Consider the following 26,234-nt stretch of genomic DNA (forward strand, 5'->3'; position numbering starts at 1 on the left):
TCTTCGCGGATTGGTTCGTAAAAGTCTTTCAAAAAAGAAAAAAAGCCGCCGCGCGCGTTACGGTTAGGACGCAGGACGCTCGTTAAATTCACCGAATAACAACCTGCTTTTTGAAAGGTACTTTCAGGGGCCATGAATTTAACTTTTTGTTGAAATAAATAAAGTATTTCCTGCAAACGGAGGACGCCTGAGAGTAAGTTTCGTTTCTCGAACCTGTTATTTTAACGGTTGACGTGTGGTAAAGTTGGTTTGCAGTATTTTTGTTAAAATACTTACCTTAACAGAGATTTTACTCGTACAGGAGTAGAAATGAAGTGTCTGAAGGTGGAGGAGTATATTAAACAGACCGGCACCGCCGAAGAGACCAGACATTTAATCCAAGAACTACAGGTTAGAACATGATTCCAGAGTTTTGTGTTCCATATATGGGACGCAAAACTCGTATTTTGTCTGTGATTTTAAAAACACCACTTGCATTCTGAAATGAGAGTCTTCTTTTCCTCTATGTGTTTTTATTCCTTCAGAAACACGTCAACTCTCATCTCGGACTCCAGGGCCGAACCCTGTGTGACCGGGTCATCCGGGCCTGTAACCACCAGCTTGGAGTTGGACCTCCAGACTCTGAGCACATCGGTCTGTTGGTGAAGCTGGTGGAGCTGTCTGTGTTCGGCTATGATCGCTGTGTGGCCGCTGAAGCTCAGAGCAGTCCGCTGTACATGGAGAAAATCCTCTTCCACATCGTGAAGAAGCTGAGTTCTCTGAAGGCTCCTGCTCTGAGCGGCCATGTCGCTGCTCTGCTCTTTAACAGGCTGTCTCCAACACAGCAGGTATGTTGTCCAAGTCGGGGGCCGGATCCGGCCCTTCTATCCGGCCCTCCAGATCATTTTAATTTATTGTTATTAATGACCCGATGTTTTCTTACGCTCATTTCTAACTTGTATAATTTTAAATATATATATTTTTATAGAGAGTAAAATATTGAAAGTTATTTAAGGTTTAAGTTGGTTCATTCTGGAATAATATTCCTGCCTTTTTATTATTTATAATTATTTATGTTAAAAAATTACTGTATTAAAGTTTTGAAAATTGTCCTTCTGTTAGATTTTTTGATTATTTTGGCATTTTCTCCCACTTTTTTGGGGCTATTTTGGACTTTAGCTAATACTATAGCTACATGCTAGCTGTTCTGGATAATTTAGGCTTTTTTTAATTAAAGATTTTAGCCTATTTTGGAGTTTAGTAAATATTTCAGCTAGATGCTAGCTACTTTGGGAAATTTAGGCTTTTTCGGATTTTAGCTAATATTTATATTCTAACTGTTTTGCCATATTTTGGCTTTTTTTAGTTCTTTGGGCTGTTTTGGAGTTTAGCTAATATTTCAACTACATGCTAGCTGTTTTGGCTAATTAAGGCTTCTTTTTTTGTTTTTTAGGCTACTTTGGAGTTTATTTAGTATTCATATGCAAGCAGTTTTGGCAAATATGGGCTTTATTTTAAGTTTTTTAGGCTGTTTTGGAGTTAGGCTAAATTTACGTGCTAGCTGCTTTGGCTAATTTAGTCTTTTTCAGGTTTTTAAGATATTTTGAAGTTCAGTCATTTTTTTAGCTACATGCTAGCTGCTTTGGCTAACCTAAGGTTGTTTTTTTTAAGACTTATTTGGCATTTAGCTAATATTTTATCTGCCTATCAGCTTCAGCGTTTTTAGCTTTTAACTTCAGTGTTTTCAGCATCTTCAGCAGCCAAATTCAGCTTACACCATTCACACTAGCATTATCACAGGCAATGCTGTATATCTAGTTCATAATTATGTTAAAAATTTTTTTAAAAAGTAGTTTTCGAGTGTTTAATAACTGTTATCCAGTTTTTCCCGTGACCTCAGGTGTGTTTTGGCCTCCTGTGGGATTGAGTTTGACCCTCCTGTTGTAACACTTGCTGTGCGTGTCTCTTGGAAGTGTTAATCTTTAGGTTTGTGTTTGATCTACAGGTCCAGGACGATCACGGCGTTCTGGTGCGAAGCTGCTTCTCCGTTCTCTGGAACGAACTCTCTGCTGCCAAAGACGAGAAGCTCCTTCCTCCTCAAAACAGACTCGGCTTCCAGTTGCAAGCGTTGAGTTTCCTCCTGCTGGACGTGGACGCTGCTGCATCTTTTTCCTCTAAAGCTCCAAAGTACACCGAGGAGGCCATGGTGGAGTTTGAGCGCAGCTGTGGATCAGTGACGCTGGAGGATGCTGCGTTTGTTCTACAGGAAATGACCGAGATATTCAACAGGACGACCAGCTCCGTTCAGGCCCGTCAGGGAAGCGATTTACAGACATTCAACCTTTACATCCTTTCTGAGATGATGTTGCTCGCCGTGAAGATGCTGTGCAGAGCTGGACACCACAGCCTGGCGCTCGGCTTCCTGAATGAGATGGAGGTGAAGGTGTCGGAGCGTGTCGGCCGCCGCTGCACGCCGCTGGTGCTGGGGAAATGGGCAGTAACAGCTCACTCAGAAATGACGGCGGGCCGGCAGAATGGCCAGCCTTTCACAGAGTGTGCTAGAGAGCTGAGGTCCCTCCCAGGTGAGGTGGGGGGGCAGGCGCTCCTGGAGGGGTGCGGTCTGGTTTTGTGGGCCGTTGAAAGCAGGAGTGAGAAGGGACTGAGTGGACCGGTGCTCCTCGCTTTCTATTCTTTTCTGGAGGAGTACCAAGAGCGGATCCTGAAAATGTTGGACAAGGTTTGTATTTTAGTAAAGAAAATCTGATTCCTGCTGTTGAAAAGGGCGGGGTTAATAAAACTGATTGTAATCTCTTTAACCTTAATAGATCAATAATTGATTAATACAAATATAAATTCATCTAACACATAATGCTGAAGTCAGCTAGCTACATGCTAACGTATAATAGGATTTCCCTTAGGACGGCTAATGCTAACACTCGGTCAACCTAAAAATGCATTTCTGACTAAATTAACATTTTTCTAAACTCACAGACATGAATTTTCCAAACTCTTTTAAGGAAATATTTTTCAAAGTAACCATTTGTGGTTTAAAACATTGTTTTTTTTCCTCATACTTTCTTTTTCTGGAATAAGATGTAATGATATAGCGCACACGTGTCAAAGTTGAGGCCCGGGGGCCGGATCCGGCCCTCCAGATCATTTTATTTTATTGTTATCAATAGCCCGATGTTATGTTGTGCTTATTTTTAACTTAATAAAATCTGAATCAAATCGAATCATTTCTAGAAACTATCGATACCCAGCCCTGTTGGTAGACATGATCTCTTCAGTTGTTCTTCATGTTCTCTCCAGACTTCATCAAACCATCTGGACACCCGGAGACTGCAGCAGACGCTGTGCTTCAGCATTTACCAGAGCTTTGTGTTTGCTTATGAGAGCATGCTCGCATCGCAGGTGAGACTGCTAGATTCATTCCTCTTTCAGACTGAAAAACCTGATTTTGATTATAAAACACCGCTCCCAGCTGGAGGACCCCGACCTCCTGCAGAGAGTCCTCCTCTACTGCCAGTCTACAGCCGGACTGTTGATGAAAGAACTTCGGACGTTGGCGAATGAGAATCTCTTCACTAAAACAGGTTCTTGTATCATCAGTGTGGAGGTTCGACCTGTCAGAGGTCTTGTGTTTTTATTCGTTTGGTCTTTGTGTTGCAGTGGTCGCTGTGAGCAACATAGCGTGTGGTTTGTACAACCGTCACCTGTACGATCAAGCCTTCACCACCGTGGAGATCCTCTGCCGAGAGCTCTGCCAAGACCACACTGCAGCGCTGTCTGTCGATAGAGTAAGTGTCACAGATGCTGGTGAAGTTCAGCCGAACCGGCCTGCAGAAACGTCTTTCGTTTAGTTTGGATTCCTGATATCCTGCAGATAAAATGTTTTAGATCAGGTTGTGTGTGTTTCCATCTCACATGACTGGATATGTATCTCCATACATACATTCAACTAACGCTATCTGTGGTTCAGTGCTGCCACAAACGATTATTTTAGTAGTTGAATAATCACCGATTACTTTTTCAGATTAGTCGACTAATCTGGACATGAAGAAACTGGATGTAAAACACACATCTTAACCATCATTAGCTTTAAACTAACTAAAAACTAGACATAAAGCATTACCTGAGATAATGATAGTGTGAATGCTGTAAGCTGAATTTGGTCGTTGAAGATGCTGAAATTAATAGCTAAAACACGGAAGCTGATAGCCAGATAAAATATTAGCTAAATGCCAAAATAGCCTAAAAAATGGAAGCAAAGCCTAAGTTAGCCCAAACAGCTAGCATGTAGCTGAAATTCAACTCAATTTTATTTATATAGCCTAATTTCACGAAGAAAATGCCTCATATTAACTAAACTCCAAATTAGTGTAAAAAACAAAAAAAGCCTAAATTAGCCATAATAGCTAGCATGTAGCTGAAATATTAGCTAAACTCAAAATTGCCTAAAAAACCTTAATAAATCCCAAAATAGTCAAAAAAAAATTACAGAATGCCAACTTTCAACTTCACTGCACTCTGAATAATACAAAGTAACGACTAATCGACTATTACATTTATCGTCGACTATTTTAATAGTCGATTAGTCGACTAATCGTGTCAGCTCTACTGTGGTTCTGTGTGCAAAATGTCCTCGATCGGATCAAAAATCGGATTGGAATAGAACAATACTCACGGACCCTGAAAAACTATCCGACTGTAACAAACGCAAAATTCTGATCGCAATAAATCCTTCTGCACTAGTTTGCAGTACTAAGAGAAAAACATGTTTATCGTGTTTAGTGACCGTAGTTCAGTCTAAAGACAAAAACAGTAGAGACACAACAGGAAGAGAAACGGATTTACTTCCTGGTAGATTTTATACGTTTTTCCCAACCGAATCTCGTGGTTTCTAACTGATCCTGTGGTTACTCCCAGTACCAGATGGATTATATTTTAGTGTATTTGCGTCCTTTACTTTGAGATTTGCCGTTATTCGTGTGAAGTAATTCAGTTGAACTGTTCCCGCCCAGCTGAACCGCCCCTTCATGCTGGCCGTGCAAACGTCCCGCCGGGCCGGGCAGCTGGACCGGGCCCTGCAGTGGGTGATTCTGTGGCTGAAGGCTCTCGGAGACGACGTCACCGCCAACATGTCGGAGCCCGTGTCTCTGTGGGTCAAAACCAAGACCGACGCCGTCAGTAATGCAGATGAAGACATCAGACTCAGGTAGTGACCCGTCCTGCAGTGGATGATGTTTGTTCTCTAAAGTTAAGCCCCTCCCTCTTCTCCCGTTCACTGTTGGTGCAGAACGTTGCGTGATGGCTTCGGTCCGGATGTTCCCGACGAACACGTCATGCTTTGCCTTTTGGAGGAGGAGTTGCGTGCGTACAAGAATCTCCCCAGAGACACGGCCCAGGAGCGCTACAACACTCTGTGTGACCTCCTGGACATCTGCGGCGAGGACGGTTCTCACCGCCACCTCCGAGCCGTCTACCTGTGTGAAATGGCTCAGGTCGTCTGCTTCCAGGACTTTGGAGAACACACGGACTGGTGAGAGCTTCCTGTCTTTTCATTCTGTATAGTTACAAATCAAAACATTGGGGAATTATCAAATATTTTCACACTAGTGCTGCAACAAAGGATTATTTTAATAGTCAACAAATCAACGATTATGTTTTACGACTAGTCGACTAATCGGGTGATATGCAGACTGGATGTAAAGCACAAATCTTAAACATCATTAGCTTTAAACTACCTGAAAACTAGATATATAGCGTGACCTGAGATAATGATGTAAGCTGAATTTAGGTGCTGAAGATACAAGTGCGTATAGCTGAAATTGTTGAGATTAATAGCTGAAATCACTGAAGTCGCTGAAGCTACTTGCTGTAAACACTAAAGCTGAGGGCCAGATAAAATTATTAAATTCCAAATTACCCTAAAAAAATAACAAAAGGCCTAAGTTAGCCAAAGCAGCTAGCATGTAGCTGAAATATTAGCTAAACTCCAAAATAGCCTAAAAACTGAAAAAAGCCTAAGTTAGCCAGAACAGCTAGCATGTAGCTAAACTATTAGCCAAATTCTAAAACACCTTAAAAAACTTTTTAAAAAGTTAGGTTACCTCCAAAATAGCCTAAAAAATCTGAAACAATCCTAAATTAGCTAAAACAGCTAGCATGTAGCTGAAATATGAGCTAATATAGTTATCTAAGCCATATTACCTAAGCCTAAAAATCCTTAGTAAATGGCAAAATAGTCAAAAAGCTAGCAAAAACCATAACTTTCAACTTTACTACAATCTAGTCCATATAATATGAAAGCAAGAAATATATCTTAATAGTCGATTAGTCAACTAATCCTGGCAGCCCTAGTTCACCTGTTTACCCTTTCCACTAGAATGACGTAAATCTAAACTTCTCTCTTCGTTTCCACTCAGCGCTGCAGTGGATTTCACACGAGAAGCTCTGCGTCTTCTTCAAGACGAACTCGAGACTCCGGAGAATTCTGACCGACTGAAGGACGACAAAGCCCACGCAGAACTTTGGCTTTTTATCTGCAGTTTGGAGAAACGTCTTCAAGAGGTGATCCAACTTTATTCTTCTTACCTTTCTGGGTGTTTATCTCTCCTCAACAAACACTGAGCAAGTTCATGTATATGAGGTATCTGTGGTGACTCGTGGAGGCCCTTTCAAACATTTATTTAGGATTTAAAGTTCCAGTCCTCTTCTGATCTGTTATAAAACATTCCTCCTGGGCTTTTAATTCATCATAATATGTGTCGTCATAAAGAACATAGTTTCTGCAGAGCAGCAGGAGTTCACCTCTGGGTCTCCAGGTTCAGAGTAGACCTCCCTTCCTTTCCCATAACTCCTCCCACTAGCTTACAGCCCCTCACAACAAGCTACCATGAGCTCTCCGAGAGTTCCAACAGGAAAAGGAAAGATAACTTTTCAATGTGGGGCTCCTACAGACTGGACTTTATGAACAAAGTAAATACAAATTAACTTTCAAAGATCATAACTTTGCTTCAGTTTGACGTTATTATGAAGAACCTGGAAATGAAATCATTAACCTGTAACTGTTTTAATGAACTAATTTGTTTTATCATATTTACTTATTTTTTTACCATACTTATACTTTTGCCTCTTAACCAGGACTCCTTGAAAAAGAAATCAGTGGATCCCAACGGGATCAATCCAACCCGGTTTGTTTAAATCTAGATTTCTGTTGATGCCGTTTTTGTCTTCGGTCCAGGCGATGGAGAGCGACCGGAAGCAGAGAGAGCTGCGCGATCAGACGCCGTGTGTGAACGCTCAGATTGGAAACAATGATTTTGACTTTGAAGAGAAGCAGAAGATGCACGACAGCAGTCTGGTCTATGAAGGTCTCCATTTCAACCTGGCTGCAGAAAAAGGTAAGAGTGCTGCTTTCACCTGGAAGTTCAGAAGTCAGCAACCTTTAACAGTAAAAGAGCTGTTTGGACTCGTTTTCTACTGATCAAAACCTAGAAGGAGCCGCATAGATTTACTTTAGCCTTTAAGAAATTTAGATTTGTATTCATGACCTTCTTTTCTTTAATAATAAATATGAATTATGTCTGTTTTTTGGCATAAACAAAACTAAAAATCTAAAAAGAACCGAGCATCTCTCAAAATGTGTTTTTTTATGTGTGACAAAAGCTTTTAACTCAAGAACTCAAACTTTTTACCAAAGTTTTGCTTTAGATATAAAATCTGTTCATTCTGGAGGTAGAGTTGAACAAATAAGACGTCTTCAGGTCAACAGGATGTAAAAACCTTCATAGTTTATCGTCTATGTGAACCTCAGACATCAATTTATACATTTAACAAATCTAAATGAAGGATATGCTAATTAAGTAATCCTTACTTTAATTTTTTGTTCTTTTTCCCCCCATTTGTCCTCAGCAGTCTTACACTGCTGGGTTTTGTTATTTTAGTTTGGACCTTGGTAGTCTTAGTTTACAGGTTTTGTTTGTTTTCTTCAGGTAGTTTTGTTTAGATGGAGCTACTGACTCTGACGGTCGACATGTCTGGGTCATGACTCATTTTATGTTTGACCAAAGAGCCTCCATGGAGAGATGAAAGCTCCACATGTGGATCTGGAGCTGCAGGTTTCAGATCTCTGCTCTAGTTCATGAAAACGATCATTTTTATGGAGCTGTGAAGGAATCCACATTTTGTTGTGTACTTTTGAACTTATTTGTGTCATTCACTAAAAGCCTGAGCAAATTATTATTCCACGTGTGTTCAAATAGAAATCAATAGTTTTTTCTCTGAGATGTGAGGATTTCTGCTGCTTTCAGAGTTGTGCCAGCCGTTGGAGAGAGCTCTGGATATGTGGTCAGTTCTTCTCAAAAATGGAGCTCAGCCTTCGGTTCGAAACATCAAACAGACCTGCAGCTCCGTCGCCGTGGCTGCAGCTCTCTTCAGACTCATGGGGAAGGTAGGAACAGTCATCTAAAATGACTTAAAAAGTAAAGAAATGCATTTTTTTTTTTTGTTTTTTTCTTTTAATGTTTGGTTTATTTCTAACTTGTATTAATATATTTCTATGTAGAGTAAAATATTGAAAATTATTTAAGATTTAAGTTTATTTATTCTGGAATAATATTCCTGTTTGATTTTATTCATATTTATATTAAATAGTTACACTTTTAAAGTTTTAAAATGTTTTTCAGAGTGTTCAATAAATGTTTATTCTGTCCGGCCCGTAACCTAAGATGTGTTTTAGATTTTGACCCCTGTGCGATTGAGTTTGACAATACGGTGTTATTTCTTTTAAATGTTTTAATAAATGATGTCAAACTGAGTAACATTTTAGTTTTCACTTGAAGTGTTATATATTCATTTCATAGATTTTAGTTTTTCCCCTGAAGGGTAACCTCTGACTCTATCTGTTTAACGTTCTTCTCCTGCGTAGCCTCTGAAGGCTTTGGAAGCGTTCCGATGTGCGGCCGAGTTTTGCCGCCGCTCTGCTGATGCTCTGGGTTGTGCCGCCGCTCTCGGTCAGTCGGTCAGCGTCCTCCTGGATTTGGGGAGCCCAGAACTGGCTTTGGTAATCCACCTTTAGCTATGACGGCTTTGATGAAGTTTGTTTTTAACCGTACACCAATGAGTTTACTGGTTAGTGTTTTGGATTAAAAATCTAGTTTTGTATTTTATTTTAGGCTCAGCTTGAGGAAGCAGAGAAGATGTTGTCTTCAGATTCCACTGAAGGTTCTTCATCTGTCGCAGTGCTGCTCATCCTGCTGAAAGCTCAGTACTTTTACAGTATTGGACAGGTAGGTTTCACTTACAGTGAGTTAAAACGGTTTTATCGACGATTAAAAAGATGACTTTGGTTTGAAATGCTCATCAAACATTTAAACTTTGAGAGACACCGTATTAAAAAAAAAATGCTTGATTTTAAATAATTTATTTTTATGATGGAGCAGAAAATACAGTTTTATCTCCTAGAAACAAGCAAGAATTCTGACTGACCTGTTACTTCGTTAAGGAGCTCCACTCCTTACCTGTATTAATGTCACCTGTTTGAACTGGTTATTATTATAAAGACACCTGTCCACGTCCTTATACAGTCAGACTGTAACCGCTCTACCATGACCAAGGAGCTGTCAAAGGACACCAGGAACAAGGTTGTAGTCCTGAACTTGACTGGGATGATCCGATCTGTAATTGTTGGATGAATTACTCGACTATCCATCCACCTGGAGCTCCATGACAGATCTCACCTGTTTGGGTTCAAATGATCTGCAGAACGGTGAGGAAACGGCCCAGAACCACCTGGAGGAACTGATCAATGACCCAAAGGAGCTGGAACCGCAGTAACAAAGGTTACCATAGAAACTAAATATGATCATGGATCCAAAGGCGTCTGAGCTCCAGTGCACCCCCCCCTCCCCCGTACATCTCCAGAACCGTCTAAAGTTCTCCGGAGATCATCAGGAGGGCTGGGAGAAGATCGTGATCAGATGAGACCAAAATGGAGCTAAACGCTACTTATGTTTGGAGAGAGAAGAATGCTGAGCTACATGCCGAGAACATCATACTCACTGTGAAGCACGGGGGTGGAAGCATCATGGTTTGGGTGAAACTCACCTGGACCTTCCTCGAGTCATCCCAAAAGCATTTCGATTCTAGTTCTAGTCTGTATTTGGACCTTAAACCTGCAGTCTGTAGAATGAGCTGAAAACCCTCAAAACATCAAAGCTCTAGAGAAGATCTGCATGGAGGAATGGACCAAAAAACAGCTTAAGATCTACAGGAAACTTTTGACTTCTGTCAGTAACAACTAGGGTTCCTTACAAGTACTGAGGCTAACTTCTGTTATTGACTGAATACTTATTTTCTGCTCTATTATTCTAATAATGTCTTTAGTTGAAGTGTTTGAGACCAAACTCACAGAATCTAAATACTTTCTGCTTTCTATCTGCTGTTTCTCACACTTCATTGATTTATTTCTCAAACATCAGGTTGACCGTGGAGTTCCATGTCTGTGCGAGGTGCTTAAAGAGGTCAATGATGTCAAACAGTCAAAGAAGTGGTACTTGCTGCGTGCTCAGACGCTGCAGGTCTGCAGCTCTTATCTGAATCTGGACGCTGCTCAGCTACCGCAAACGCAGCGGAGCCTCATCACGGAACACGGTCAGCACGCCAACAGAGGTTATGGTGAGTGAGGGGTTAAAGACTTTACCTGGAGTCTGCTCTCTACCCCTCAGGCATCAGAACTCCAGATGCTGCTCTGTATGAAAGCCTGAAGCTTCTCTGCAGCCTGCTGGTCACCCTGGTAGGAAAAGGTCTCTATGGCAACAACGGCAGCAGCTCAGATGTGCGCTTCATCCATCAAGGTTTGTTCGCTGAATACGCTCCAATGAAAATGATGTTTTTAACATGTTCCTGTAGCATTGTTTCATGATGGAGGACAGAGATCAGGGGTGTCGAAGTCAGTCGCATCAATATTTAGTGAACACATAAAACTACATTTTTAAAGCTTTAAGTTTTTACCATAATTATGAACTAGATATATAGGATTACCTACGATAGTGCTAGTGTGAATGCTGGGAGCTGAATTTGGACGCTAAAGATGCTGAAATTGATAACTAAAATAGCTGAAGCTGATAGCCAGATTAAATATGAGCTAATTCCAAATTAGAAAAAAATACTGAAAAAAATCAAAAATTAGTGGAAACATCTTGAATGTAGCTAAAAAATATTAGCTAACCTCTAAATTAACCAAAATAGCTAGCATGTAGCTGAAATATTAGCTAAACTCCAACATATCCTAAAAAACTTTAATAAATGTAAAAAAAAATCCAAAAAGCTGCAGAATGTCATCATAACTTTTCAACTTTACTAAACTCTGACTCCATATAAATTAACGACTAATCCACTATTAAATTAGTCATTGTCCATTTTAATGTTCGATTCGTTGTCGACTAATCGTATCAGCTCTACTTGGATCACGTATAGAAACGCGTTTCTTTGGTTTGTGACTCTCCTCTCCGTGATCAGGAGACAACCTGCTGCTGAAATGGCAGCTGCTGTCAGACCTGCTGAGCTGCTCCAGGAAGACGGTGGCGTTACGCAGCAGCTGCGGCGCCGTCAGCGACGCCAGACTTCAGTGCCTGGAAGCCCTGAAGCTGGCCATCAAGCTCCAAGCACTGAGCCAGTAGGTCTTCAGTCTGATGAGGACGCTTTGAGGTGTTTCCCTCAGTGATCCAGAGTTCTCCTCTCTGCTTCACGTAGATGTGCCGAGTTACTCGTGATGAAAGCCGAGCTGGAGCTGATGCACGAGGAACGAGAGGAATGCAGGACCGATTTGGACCTGGTCAGAAACCTCCTGGAACGCTGCACAGGTTTGTGTGTGCACGTGGTGTTTTGGGTTTTCGGACTCTTCTCTGGTTCTGATTCCTCTTTTTTTCCTGTCAAGATTTTTCTGCTCAGGTTCAGCGGACAGACGTGAAGATCAAACCAAGGAAAGGTCGTCCAGCCAGAAAGCCTCCGTCTTCTCTTCCAAACGTGGAGGACGATCTCAAGAACATCCTGAGCACCAGGTGGATCAGCAAAGACGCCGTGGTGGAGGATGCGGTCTCCTCCCCGCCGTTCAAAGCTCCTCCTCGCAGCTGGCTGTCCTGCCTCACTCACGACGCCGGCTGTGGGTGTCCGTGCTGCTCCGAGCCCGCGCTGGGCCGCTGCACCGCTCGCTGGGCCGCCGCTCAGGCGGATCTGGTTCTGAAGCAGGATCCTATGGAGGAAAGAGTCGGCGCTAAACTCCACTTGACGACTTTGTCCCGATGCAAGAGCGTCAGCAACCAGCTTAAGAGGAGGCTGTGTGAGCTGTTTCCGTCACGCCTCAGAGCCTGCAGACCCGCTCTGATGCAGGACGTCGTGAGCCGCGTCTACCTGAGCATGGCCCTCGCCAGGCTGGAGACGGGGCACCGAAAGTCCTGCGGTCTGTGGAAGATCCTGGAGGCCGGCCTGGCGTTTGTGGATTCTCAGCCGTCTCCCGCTCTCCGCCCTGTGAAAGCCGGCATTCTGGGAGCTAAAGCGATGGCGTCCCTGATGGTCCTGGCTGCCCAAAACAACTGCAGCCCTGAGGAACTCTGCTCAGGTGTCTGGACCTGGAACTCACCTGAGCAGCATAAAGACGTTAAAACGAAGCAGCAAAAGGGAGTTTCTTCAGCAAAGAGCAAAGCAGAAACGGCAGCTTTTAAAGACAGAAAAAAAGTCAAAATCCTGAAACCTGTGATCCACGTGAGCGGCTCCTCCCCTAAAGACAAAGGTCTGGTTCCCATGACTCCAGTAATCACCAAGTCCAAACCCTCCACTGGAGACCGCGCCTCCTTCGACTTCAACACGGCGGTCCCTACGCTGACCTGTACCCCAATCCAGAGGGTCAGATGCCCTCCGTCAGCCCAGAAAGCGCCGAGAACCTGCCCCAAGCTGAACTTCCACGTGTTTGAGGAGGCTTCACCTGTGCAGGAGAAAGTCCCCGCCGTGCCCGCCGCCCCAAAACGGACAAAGAAATCCCGCTTCAAGGTGAGCAGACGGGTTCGTTGTTTAAATTGTCATATTTTCTGGACCACGAGGAGCATCGTTTTATTGGTAACAAAAAGGTAACAGAAGCAAAACAGTTTAGTTCAACCTGATTCCACTATTTAACAATAATTGATTTTAAATCTTCTCCCACAAAATCTTTGGTGTTTGAATTAAACAGCTAATCAAACATGTCGTTCCCTCTCATCGTTGCTGTTCAGCAATGATGCCGAAGCTCGGACAGTTACAGCAGATCTTTAGTCCAGGCGTCAACAGTCCCTTCACATCTGGAGGTCACTCGCCCGGCGCCGCCTCTTTGTAAAAGTGTGTGCGGCGTCTGTCATCCACCAATACAGACGAGCTCCATTTCACTTTTCCTCCAGAGTCACAGAGAACTTTTCTGAATTGAACTTCGTGGAGCACATGTGTCAAAGTCACCACAATTTGGATCAAGAAATACTCAAAAAATCCCAAATTAATCTTAATTTCCGGCCCTCCAGATCATTTATTATTAATGACCCGATGTTATCTTGATCTCATTTCTAACTTGTATAATTTTGACAAAATATATTTTCTATGAGGAGTAAAATTGTAATAGTTCTTTAAGTTTTAAGTTGATTTATTCTGGAATAATATTCCTGCCTTTTTATTAGTCATAAATATGTTAAAAAGTTACAGTTTTAAAGTTTAAAGAATTGTCATTCTGCTAGATTTTGGATTATTTTGGTATTTAGTAAGATTTTTTAGGTTTTTTTTTTTTTTTTTTTTTAGTTCTGCTACCTGCTAACTGTTTTAGCTAACCTAAGTTTTTTTTCCATGTTTTTAGGCCAATTTGGCATTTAGATAATATTTCCGCTGTCTTTCAGCTTCAGCATCTTCAACTATCAGCTTCAGCATTTTCAGTAAACAATTTCAGCATCTTCAGCTATCAGCTTCAGCATTTTCAGCAGCCAAATTCAGCTTCCAGCATTCACACTAGTATTATCACAGGAAATTATATATATCTAGTTCATAATGATGTCAAAAAGTTACAGTTTTTATAAATGTAGTTTTAGTGTTCAGTAAATGTTTATCCTGTTCGGCCCGTGACCTCAGGTGTGTTTTAGGTCGCACAAGAACATTTTACAGATTTTGGACCTTAAAAAGACGCACGGATGACTTTTGAAAAAAGTTGATGCTTTTAAGTGCATAAAATAGAATCTTTCTGTGTCTGTTTATTATCTAGAAATGCTTTGGGTCCCAACGACTCGCTCAAACATCCTCATCTTATTCTCTTTGATTGTTTGGACACAGGTGGAGTTTAGTGATGAAAGTGACTCTGAAGCAAAAACTGAAAAAGTGGACAAAGGAAAAAACGATCTTCCAAAAAGACGAAACACCAGAAAAGCTGCAGCCAAACCCAAACCCGCTGCAGAGACCGTCCCGCCCAGGAGGCAGCCGCAGAGGAAGAGGAGCACGGCAACTTCTGCTGCTACCTCCTCTGAGGACGAGGTTCTGACCCGACTGCCAACCTCCACCAGAACCGGAAGGACCAGAAAGCAGACGTCCAAACATGTGGAGGAACCAGAGTTCATGAGGACCATCGAAGAAGAACTGGACGAGGTTCTGGACATGAGCATCGAGCAGCTGAGAACGTCAGACGCTGAGACTGAAGCTTCCAGTCGAGGTACGAACATGAGAGTGAAACGGTCTCCTGTTCTCTCTGAGGTCTGAGATGAAGATCGGGTCGACGTTTGCCTTCAGATTGATGAATATCTTAAATGCTGAGCTGCTGCCTTTGCTCTCAGACGTTGACTTGGAGGTGTTGCGGAGGGACGTCTGCTGTAACCTGGACAGAGAAGAGTTCTGTGAAATGAGGGGCGGAGGTCGGCCAAGAGAGGAATCGAACCTCCACATCTCCCAGACGGACAACAAGCCAGGTGAGCCGAGCGGGAGGAGGATCACAGGAACAAACGCGTGGAGAATGCAGATTTAATGTTGTCTTCTGGTGTTTAAAATGAACAGAACTGAGAATATTATCCAGATTTTCTTCTTTTTCACATTTTTTAAACTAATTTTCTGTAAGTAGTGGGGCGGGGTCTCTATGATCATCTCTCAGGTTACATTTGATTCTTTTGATCCACTCGGTTCAGTTCAATTTTGAGTTTACACATTAACAGTAGGGCTGTGAACATCAACGAGTTAACACACGTGATTAATCAAAAAGAATTCTTGACACAGATTAATCAAAGAAACAATCCTTTGTTTTAACCCGGCGGTTCAGGCTTCTGTGGCGTTGATGTTGGGTGTTACCCCACTTATACCATTATTACAAAAAATACATATTCAATCAGTTTGTAGTACTTTATTCTTGCTATTTGTTTGGTTCAAATCACTTTTTAACAAAAAGCAGATTATTTGATCCACGGTCTGGTGCCATGTTGTACAAATACGTTTTACCTGGTAAAACATTCTGATTAATCACAACACAGAAGTGCGATCAATCCAATTTTTTTTTTTTTTGTTCATCGATTGACAGCAGTAATTAAAAATAAATATGCCAAATATAGAGTTTTGTGTGTGATTATATATAAATACTGCAACAACAACAAAAATTGATTTGTTCAGAAATACATTAATAATCTACTATATGATTTTAATACATTCATATTAATCTGATCCAGATCACATCCTGTAAATGTATCAGTGAAATAATGAGATTGTTAATATCATCCAGTGTTACATGGATTCTCTAAAGGAGAAGTTCTAACTAAAATGTTCAGATCATTAACATTGGAAACATTGTTCTGCTTCTCCTGGAGGACGTTTCAGTTTGGACACTAGGTGGCGATCATTACATAGCATTACAGCTTATTCAAGAAGAAGAAAAAGTATGACCAAAAAACTTTGTTTTAACACAGAATTTAAAATGAAGTATCAGTTAGATTGCACAAAGATAGAATATTCAGGAGTCGTTAAGGGAATTTGTCCAAATCTTTTTCAGTTGATTAAAGAAAATGTTCAAAATAAATAACAGAAAAACTCTGATGCAAGTAATTTTAGATCAAATTTCTTTAAATTTCCCTTTTTGCCAAAGATGAAAGATCCATTTCAAAATAATTAACCATATTTATCCCTGTAAAGAATTTTAACATTTAAGGTTTAATATTCAAGATAATATGTCAAATATGTAAAAATGATTTTGAAACTCAAATCATCTATTTTATGATTTTATTGTGGTTAACAATTTTTGGGTTGATTTTATATTCATGGCTTTCAAACAAAAATACAATTCTGTTATTTATGTATTCTAATGTTCAATTCAGTTGTATTGACAAATAAAAGAAAATTCAATTTTTGTTCAACCACTTCATTATTTTTGGTTATTTTTTTTATTCACAAAGTCGATTTTTGAAACAGATTCCCAATTTATTTATTTATTTATTTTAATTAGTTTAATCTTTTTTTGTAAATCTCTAAAATAGATAAAGTTTAGCTGGACTGATGTGGTTCTTCCGTACCGTTTAATTTATAAATAATCTTAGTTGAGGTTATTTATATATCGATGCCTTCCAGTTTAATTTAGATTTCTGGGTACAGTTACAAATGTTTCCTTTTCTTATTTTATTTATATATATTTTACACTTTTTATGTTGTTAATTTGGTTTAGTTAATAATTGTTTTTCTTTTTATCTGTCAAAAAGAAACAACAAAAATGATGTTTAGACCACAAATAGTGACTTTAAAAAAAAGAATTCCTGCCTAAGTTTGTAAAGATGTTCATTTGTCACTAATGTATGTTTAGGTTGACCAGGCGTTAGCATTAGCCGTCCTATGGGAAATCCTATTATACGTTAGCATCAAGCTAGCAGACTTTAGCTTAATGTGTTTGATCGATCTCTACTTTTATGGGTCGATTATTGATCTGTTGAGCTTAGATTGATTCAGATCGATTTTATTAATCCAGCCTTAGCCAATGGAGTCGGAACAGAAGGAAATAACGTTTTTTTCTCCCGTCTTTCAGCCGATCTCTCTCTGGAGGAAGTTCAGTCGCAGCTCCGCTCAGCCTGGTTGACCCTCCAGCACTTCCCCTGTCCCACCGTCTACCCCGGCCTCTGTGGGCTCCTGGCTCTGACTGTGGGGCAGCGAGACCCCCAAACGACAGCGATGTTACACGTTCAGTCTTTGGGAGTCTCCAGTCGGCACCGAACACTCAGGCATCTATTCAGCTCTCTCCAGTAAGGCCTGCTTCGTACACACTGTTCGAATGTTTTATCCTAACGTCCTACTGTCATTTGGGATATTTTTGGTTTCAGTTGTTTTTGATGCTCTAAACAAAATCTGTAAAACAATTTGAATCAGTTTTTTTTCTGGCACAGATTTCTAGATAAACCGCTCTCTGATTTTATCGAGCATCTCAATATCGTGACTTTGAAAGTATTTCCAAAACCATAATGTAACAGTTAACAGAAGATTATATTTAACTTAAAATGTAAATCTTTTTACTTTTTTAGGATTCAGTTTTTGCATTGAGAAAAAGTGTTTGAGGGGCAATCTGTGACACTTCTTTAAGAAAGGAGGACAGGGCAAAAACGAAACAAAAAAAACAATATTTATGTGTCCATGCTGAAAAAAAGGAGAAAATGTTTCGTCAAGTTTTGTTTTGGACAAACAAATCACCAAAATATGGAGAGAAAATAGACTCACTCCGATTTGTGAGTGAATAATTCTTGATTTGTAATTCATACATTTTGTATACAAGTAAAAAAAAAATACAAAATACAATTTACACATGCACAAATTAAAATTAAAACAGCTTCAACCTACTTGCACAATTCTTTAAAAAAATACGCACGAATCACCTCTTACGCACACACAACCTCAGTAACGCACAAATCTGGTGATTCCTTTCAGGCCTCAGAGGTTCGTCTGAGTGATACTAGAATGCTGGTTCATCAGAGGTTTCTTATTGTAAATCTTACCTGGTGAAACTTGACATTTTCCTTCTTTAACAGATATTCCTGATACTTAATATAAAACGTCTAAATAAGCATTTTTAAAACATTTATCCCTTTAAAAATACAAGTATTTTCCAGAAAAGACTTCTTCCTCTGCAGCCCCTCCCCTGAAAGCCCCTCCGACACGGAGCTCTGTCCCGAGCGCTGGTCACAGTCACGGGGACAGCAGGCGGTCCCGGACCCTTCTGAACCGAGGCGGGTCGAAGCCGGCCAGTTCTGCCTGCAATCGCCGACCAGAACGTGTTTAAAAAACGCTTATTTAGACTTTTTTATATTAAGTATCGGCATATCTGTTTAAGCAAGTCGATGTCGAGTTTCACTGAATATTATACACAAAAGTGAAAAGAAAAAGAAAAGAAAACTCTGAACGAGCATTCTAGTAGTATTTAATCAAATGTGGACACATTTGTGAGACATGAAGAAAGTCTCACCATAGATTTGTGTGTAACTGAGGTTTTGTGTGTAAGAGGTGATTCGTGTGCAGTTTTTAAGATTTAAAGCTGTTGTAATTAAATCTTTGCATGTGTAAACTGTATTTTATATATTTTTTGATGCACATAATGAATTTTATGAGTCAAATCAAGAACTACGCATACAAAAGCTGCGGTGATGCTCATTGATCTCCATACAAAATGACTTTTTCCTGGTATTTGGTCTGAAGAAAACACTTGATTTCAAATGTTCTCGTGTTTAATGTCCAACAGAGACGGACAGTTTTGTAAATGTTCCTTTCATTTCTCTTCTCTCACAGACGTCTGAAGAAGGCCTCCACGGAGCTGACGGAGAGGATGGACTCTCTGAGTCTGGATGAAGGTTCCCGCGTTCCCGCTCCTCCTGCTGAACAGAGGCGGAGTCAGATGGAGAGAATCTTCTCCTTCCCCGCCGCCGACCTGCCGTCTTTCCCTCACAAACACTGCCAAGACCTGATGGACCAGATCCAGTCTCTTCCTGCAGGTATTACATTTTTCTATCTTTGTTTAAAAATAATCTTGATTTCTCCTCAAACTTTGTTCTTCACATCGTCCTGAGTCAGTTGGTACATCATTTGTTATCATCGTTCCTCGTTTCTGCTTATTTCAGCCTTTCAGACATTTCAGCTTAAGGTGGTAATGAGTCTGGAGCAGCACAGATGACCAAGAATGGGGGAAAAAAAGATTCTGATTCTTTTGTAAAGAAATCAGATCCGACTCTGATCCTCTTTTGATCTGTTATAAGTGTTCCCAGTGGTCTAATGTTTGTGTTAATAAAGCTTCTTAAGGATTCTTACTATCAAATGTTGCCAAAATGTACCTCTGAGTTGTGTAAGAGACTGTTGGCGTGGAGTAAGCCTGCCTTCATTTCCCATCATCCCTTTGTTTACACTCTCTCCCTCTAGCTTACAGCTCCTCACACCCCAACCTAACATTAATAGTTCAACAAAGATGGCGATCAGCCGTTCAGTTTAGATCAGATTCCAGCTCAGACCAGGAAAACAAAGACGTTCACGGATCTGTTCATCTGCACATGGACGCATCAGAATGGAGCAGAGCAGGGAGACTTTGACTCACCCTGTTTTTCTGTCACGAACACGAGCTTTTTCCAGTGGAATGTTTTAATGCTGATTCACAACAATTTGAATAAAGAAATACTCAGAAATTGAGTTTTTACCTTAATTTTCTTTATATATGTCCTCTATCAGAAAAATGTTACCAGAACCCCAAAAACATCGTTTCCATCGCAGTGGTTCTCTGTCTAAAGTCTAGATTCCATGTTGAGATGAGATATGTGCTCATTATAGTGTTGGTTTACCAACAATAAGAATGTCTGACGACGGTCGTGGTGGTCTCTGCAGGCGTGACGGCGTGTCTGCTGTCGGTGGGCGGGGTCAAACCTCTGGGAATGGACAACAGTGTGATGCTGACCCGTCTGGAGAAAGGTTCTGAACCCGTCACTCTCCACATCTCCTCCTCTAAACAGCAGGTCAGACTCTTCTGTTGTTCATTAATTTTATTGTGTCAAAGTCACATGTGTGAAAGTCGAGGCCCGAGGGCCGGATCCGGCCCTCCAGGTAATTCTATCCGGCCCTCCAGGTAATTCTATTTTATTGTAATTAATGACTCGATGTTATCTTGTGCTCATTTCTAACTTGTATAATTTTGAAAAAATATATTTTTATGTAGAGTAAAATATTGGAAGTTATTTAAGGTTTAAGTTGATTTATTCTGGAATAATATTCCTGCATTTTTATTATTCATAATTATGGTTTTAAAGTTTTAAAAGTTGGTATTCTGCAGCTTTTTGGACTATTTTGGCATTTATTTATTAGGCTGTTTTGAAGTTTAGCTAATATTTCAGCTACATGCTAGCTATTTTGGCTAACTTAGGCTTTTTTCAGTTTTTTATGCTAATTTGGGGTTTAGCTAATATTTTAGCTGCTTTCTGCTTTAGTGTTTTTCAGCTATCAATTTGAGCATCTTCAGCAGCCAAATTCAGCTTACAGCATTACACTAGCATTACTGCAAGTGATGCTATATATATTATATATATATATATATATATATATATAGTTTTTAGTTAGTTTAAAGCTAATGGTGGTTAAGATGTGTGTTTTTCATCCTGACCCGATTAGTCGACTATTAAAATAGTCGTTTGTAGCAGCACCAGAGGAAACTCTACCAAACTTTATAGGAAGTCGTTTGTTTTTGTGCTGGACTCCTATCAGAGGTTTTTAAATAAACCTTTTCCTTCTGAACGTGTTCTGTCGTCTTCACGCAGGTCAAAATCAGTCGGCTGCTGCAGGAAATGGACAACATTCTGTCGGAGCAGAAAGTGGTGAGCTGCGTGGCGGAGAAAGCCGCGTGGTGGGAGGGCCGGCGTGCTCTGGACTCCAGAGTTCAGGTGAGACGCTCAGCGTGATCCAAATCGCTGACATGGAAAACCTCAAACGTGTGTTGATGTTTCAGCTCCTGCTGAAGGAGATGGAGGAGTTTCTGGGATGCTGGAAGAGCTTTCTCCTTCCTCTGACCACGGATCCACAGCTCTCCATTCAGACCCAGCTGCTCCATAAAGCTCTGTCTGCCAGAGGAGTGACCGTCAGTGAGGAGATGCTGAAGGTGATTCTTCCTCCTTTCATTGGTCAGAACCGCCCTCTTTAATGAAACCCTGAGTCCTGAAACCTTTCTCTGTCTTAGGCTGTCCTCTCAGCATCTCCTGTGCTTTCTGAGGAGGATCTTAAAAGATTCACTCTGGGACTTTCAAAATGGGACACGGAGTGTGATCGTCTTCTTCAAGCTGCGACCTCACAGCTGCTGGAGAGGGAAGAACCCCGAGGTCACGTGGTCCTGATCCTAGACAAGGTTGGTTTGACCTGGAAGACGCCGAACTCTTCCATACGCACTGATGTCAGAAAGGAAAGAGAAACGTGGACCTTTTCATGTCACGCCACACAAAGCGGCGAGTGTGTAACGTGACTCCAGGTTTAGAACGACAAAGCTGACCGCTGACCTATTAGAAATGTGTGTAATATTTATGTTATGAATGTCCTACCTGGTTGTATTGGTTTGCCCCTCTTAGATCAAATGTCAGAATGCTGCTGGTTGATTATGAAGGTCATTCAGATTTACTTCCTCTCATTTACGCTAATGCTAACGCTAGCTTTCCACGACGGGGATTTAGACTAATTTGGAGTTTAGCTAATATTTCAGCTGCATGCTAGCTGTTATGACTAATTTAGGGTTTTTTTTTGCTTTTTAAGCATTTTTTTAGTTTAGCTAATATTTCAGCTACTTACTAGCTATTTGAGCTAATTTAGTATTTTTTTCAAGTTTTTTTTTAGGTAATTTGGATTACAACAAGTACATTTAGCCTTGGGTGAAGTTAAAATACGTGAAATTAACATCAATCAAAATAGAACCCATTAGAAAAATTTCTGCTCAAATGAAGATTAATATTTTCAATAGAACCTCAAATATTGGAAGATTATTCAAATTTGTATTTAGATTTATGAACAATCTAAGACAGGAAATGAAAATTCAGTTCAGCAGGACGTTCATCAAATCAATATTGTACATTTTTCTGTTGAAATTGGTAATGTTACCTTTTATTTATGTAAAATTAAGTTTCATCTTTGTCGTTCTGAACCCATAAACAGGAAGTCACTGTTCACATTTTCGGCCTTGTTGCCATTTTGTCTGACGTCTCGGTGAAAGGGTCCATTGATTCATCAGATTCTGCGTTTTTTGACCCAGTTCCTCCAGAAGTTGCCGTGGGAAGCCATGTCCATCCTGAAGAGCCAGTCGGTCAGCCGGATGCCGTCTCTGCACTCGCTGCTGGGACTGAGCGTTCAGAGAGAGGTACCGGAGCTCCAGGACTCGTGGGGATACGGCTGGATTCACAGTGTGAATGTGGCTGATCAGATTCCACCTTTCAGGCGGACTCCCGCTCTGTCTTGAGCTCTGGTGTGAACACCAGGAAGGTCTTCTACGTTCTGGACCCCGACGCCAATTTAAAGAACGCCCAGGATCGATTCAAGGAGTGGTTTTCCAGGTGAGTCTAAAAATCATCCGCTGGATGACAGTATTTACATTCATTATTACTTAATCCTGAACTTTGTTTTAGTAAACCGGAGTGGCAGGGTGTGTGTGGAGTTCCTCCTGACTCGGGACAGCTGGAGGAAGCTGTCGCTACCAAAGATTTATACATGTGAGTGTTCAGGACTCGTCTCTGTTCGGCAGGTCAGACCAAACAACATGAATGTGGAATTATTGAATGTAGTCAATTAAAAATGCTTTAAGAAAGTTAATCTGGTGCAACTTTAAATGTAATTGAGACTCTTCTACCAATGAATTTCTGTTTACAGAAGAATTAATCCCATCAAACCTCAGAGGCTGTTTCCATGTAACTCTGACATTCTGGCTTTTTAAAGTCCATGAAAATTCAGTTTTTTGAGTTTTTAACATGTCTGTGTGGCATTTTTGTTATGAAAGAGAACAAATGTAAGAAGAAATTTCGTTTTTGTATTTCTGTCACCTTGACAGTCTAATTTTGAGATTTCCAGTTTTTTGTCTAATTTTGAGTTTAGCTAACATTTTAGCATTATGCTAACTGTTTTTGGCTAACTCAGAAATGTTTTCAGTTTGTTGGCTAATTTGGAGCTTAGCTAACATTTCATCATTATGTTGGCTGTATTTAGATAATTTAGACTTTCCAGTTTTTTGGCTAATTTGAAGATTTTAACACATCTCTGCAGCATTTTTCTTAAAGACATTTTGTTTTTCCAAATATTTCTCCTTCCTCGTGCTCCCTTATGGGGTCCAGATGACCCCACCCCTACAATGACACGTGACCCCTCCCATGACAAGGTGGACAGGATTTTATTCCTCCCTCGGACACCAGTAAAGATAAAAAATCCTTGTTAAAAAAGTTCAGCGCACTTTTGGGGTCCAGATGACCCACGTTTAATGTAACCAACCTAGGATGGCACCAGGGTAAAGACATTTAAGTTGTGGGGTTTTGGTTAAAAACGTCATTATCATCATTAAAACACTCCTGGAAACATTTTTTAATCGTCTGAGGGAGACTTTAAGGGCAAAACACCCGAAGTAGAGAAACGACAGAAAAGCAGCTTTGAACCGGAATAAAACACTTTTCCAGCCCCAGTTCTGGTTCTGGTTCTGGACTTCCTAATGATTTTCAGCTGCCGTCTTTTCTGTTACCACAGAAATCAAAGAACTTAAACACTGGAGCTCCGGTGTTAAACGGTTAATATATTTCTGATTATTTTAATATCTAAACATTTTTTTCTGTTGTTCAAGTTACAAACTGACCAATCAGATGCATCAATAAAAGTAGGCGGAGCCTCTACATCCAACATCAAAAACGTCTGACAGATTTTGTTTAGCTGATTTTCAGTGGTAGGGGTGTGGCTTTCCAACAAACTCACTCCTGATTGGTGAGACTGGTTGCCATAGAAACTTTGACTCACATTGACTTGAACCAATCACAGCTTACTGACACCGTCTGGTTCCAGCATGGCGACGGCCGTATCACATAAATATGGCGACTGAACTGACTTCATTTGGTTGGAGCTGGAAGTAAACAATTTTCCATGGATGATGTCACCGTCACTCAGTCCAGTTCTCCAATACAGTCGATGGTCTTGACCTGTTAGATGTGTTAATGTTACCAAGGAGGAAAGTTTAAAGTTTAATGAGAAGTAGAAGGTCGGGTGTTTGTCTCTGGTCAGCTGAGTGTATAGTCCCTTTTTAAGTGACTAGATGATCAAATGAAATGGGTGTCTATCTCTGTTCTCATTCGGTTTTCCTCACACTTCAGCTACGTGGGCCACGGAGCCGGCGCCAGATTCCTGGACGGCCATTCCGTCCTGAAGCAGCAGATGAGAGCCGCCTCTCTTCTGTTTGGATGCAGCAGCGCTGCGTTAGCTGTGAGGGGCAACCAGGAAGGCCAGGGCATCCTGCTCAACTACCTGATCGCCGGATGGTAAGAAACCGTCCTGGGATCGCCATTTTCCTGCAGCAGAATGTTTGTTTACCTGCTTACATAGTTTATTAGACCACAGAACTTGTTAAAGATCAACTTTTTCGAACAATACAGGATCTAATCTAAAGAAAGAAAAAAACCTGTCTAGTTGTGTGAATGCTTTTGAATTAAGATGTTCAGTAACTACTGTTTTATTCTTTTAGTATTATGCTAGCTGGTTTTGGATAATTAAGAAATGTTTCCAGTTTTTTGGTTAATTTGAAGTTTAGCTAATATTTTAGCATCATGTTAACCATTTTGGCTAGTTTAGACATGTTTCTAGTTTTTTTTTTTTTGCTAATTTGGAGTTTAGCCAACATTCTAGCATTATGCTAGCTGTTTTGGGGCTAATTTAGACATGTTTGTAGTTTTTGTTGGCTAATTTGAAGTTTGGCTAACATTTTAGCATTATGCTAGCTATTTTTGGGGCAATTTAGACATGTTTCCAGTTTTTTGGCTAATTTTGAGTTTAGCTAATATTTTAGCATCATGTTAACCATTTTGGCTAATTTAGACATGTTTCTAGTTTTTTGCTAATTTGGAGTTTAGCATTATGCTAGCTGTTTTTGGGCTAATTTAGACATGTTTCCTGTTATTTGGCTAATTTGGCATTTGGCTAATATTTTATCAAGATTTCACCTTGCAGCACTCCCACTTGTAGTATCACAGGTAATGCTACATATCTAGTTTACTATTGTTTTCAACATTGACAATATTTTCCAACAAACTTTTTCCCTTTTTTATTTTAATGACTTTTCCATCCACTATGACTTAATAACGAAGTCAGATTCATGCAGAAATTGTCTTTAGTGCTGCTAGTTTGGATGGTTTTTAATAAGTATCCTCACATGAAGATCTCTTAAATCTTGGCTGTTACAAATGCTCATTTAAGTCCCTCAAAATGTGCTTTTTTTGCTCAGTTTTTATGTCTTTGTGGGACAAATACTTTTTAATTAAAAATTCTAATTCCCTTCATAGAAGAACCAAAGACCGTGTATATCTGTGAAAAATGATGAAATCTGTTCATTTGCTTTATATTTATGATAAAACATTAACCAGATCAATGATGTGTCTTCATTTAGTCAAAGTTAGCTTTTTAAACGTGACATTTCCTCTTCCTTTCCAAGTTTCCTTCAATTCGTTTGTTTTCGTTTGTAGTCCCTTCATTTTGGGCAACCTGTGGGATGTGACTGACAGGGACATTGACCGCTTCACCAAAGCCCTGCTGGAGTCCTGGTTATCTGCGGGGTCGGGAGCGTCTATCCTGGAGTTCATGAGTTCCTCGCGTCAGGCCACAAACCTTAAACACCTGATAGGAGCGGCGCCTGTGGTCTACGGCCTGCCGGTCCACCTGCAGTAGGACTGAGGCTGCAGCCCAACGATGTTCACTCCTGTCGTTGTTGAGCGACGTTATGGAGTCATTTCCTTTGAACAGATTTTTGACTTTTACTAATGTATAAATTGTATTTAATTCAACTTTTTTTATTTTTTAAACTATTTTTAATACTGAAAATGATTCCAATGGTTTTGTAAAAATGTTTTTAACAAATGGATCACTTTTTGAATAAATGTTTATGGATATTTACTTGTTTTTCAGAAATTATTGAGATGCTAAAACAGCATTTACACTGTAGGAGCTAAAATGATGTGGCTACTTCTTTGTTTTTGGTTTATTTTCTTGAAAGTGAAAAAAAG

At 40.4% G+C, this 26,234-nt stretch overlaps 1 protein-coding gene across 2 annotated transcripts; it reads left to right on the top strand.

Annotated features, from left to right (window-relative positions):
- On the top strand, window positions 1-26,234 carry espl1 (extra spindle pole bodies like 1, separase). Of its 2 annotated transcripts, none has more exons than XM_036212063.1 (32): window positions 1-117; window positions 302-390; window positions 525-827; window positions 1,985-2,716; window positions 3,292-3,393; window positions 3,464-3,575; window positions 3,652-3,779; window positions 5,004-5,197; window positions 5,279-5,521; window positions 6,408-6,552; window positions 7,226-7,385; window positions 8,295-8,434; window positions 8,912-9,046; window positions 9,159-9,272; window positions 10,464-10,635; window positions 10,710-10,838; window positions 11,503-11,659; window positions 11,737-11,846; window positions 11,921-13,029; window positions 14,320-14,692; window positions 14,814-14,945; window positions 17,030-17,243; window positions 18,775-18,977; window positions 19,855-19,982; window positions 20,778-20,900; window positions 20,966-21,115; window positions 21,194-21,358; window positions 22,250-22,354; window positions 22,432-22,547; window positions 22,620-22,703; window positions 24,336-24,500; window positions 25,698-26,234. In XM_036212063.1, exons 2-32 carry the CDS (start codon window positions 310-312, stop codon window positions 25,897-25,899), a joined length of 6,426 nt encoding a protein of 2,141 aa, XP_036067956.1. In that variant the 5' UTR covers window positions 1-117; window positions 302-309; the 3' UTR covers window positions 25,900-26,234. The 2 variants fall into 2 exon arrangements, with proteins under 2 accessions (XP_036067956.1, XP_024126194.1); XM_024270426.2 differs by having other exon boundaries at window positions 22-193; window positions 25,698-26,232.

The sequence above is a fragment of the Oryzias melastigma genome, linkage group LG5, assembly GCF_002922805.2.
Source record: "Oryzias melastigma strain HK-1 linkage group LG5, ASM292280v2, whole genome shotgun sequence".
In the NCBI taxonomy this organism is placed as follows: domain Eukaryota; kingdom Metazoa; phylum Chordata; class Actinopteri; order Beloniformes; family Adrianichthyidae; genus Oryzias; species Oryzias melastigma.

Bases quoted from the DNA above. Each gene is read 5' to 3' on its own strand.
- espl1 (XM_036212063.1), top strand. From the start codon at position 310: ATGAAGTGTCTGAAGGTGGAGGAGTATATTAAACAGACCGGCACCGCC. The intron at 5,522-6,407 runs GTGAGAGCTTCC...GTTTCCACTCAG, and splicing joins TTTGGAGAACACACGGACTG to CGCTGCAGTGGATTTCACAC. The intron at 6,553-7,225 runs GTGATCCAACTT...TCTTCGGTCCAG, and splicing joins TGGAGAAACGTCTTCAAGAG to GCGATGGAGAGCGACCGGAA.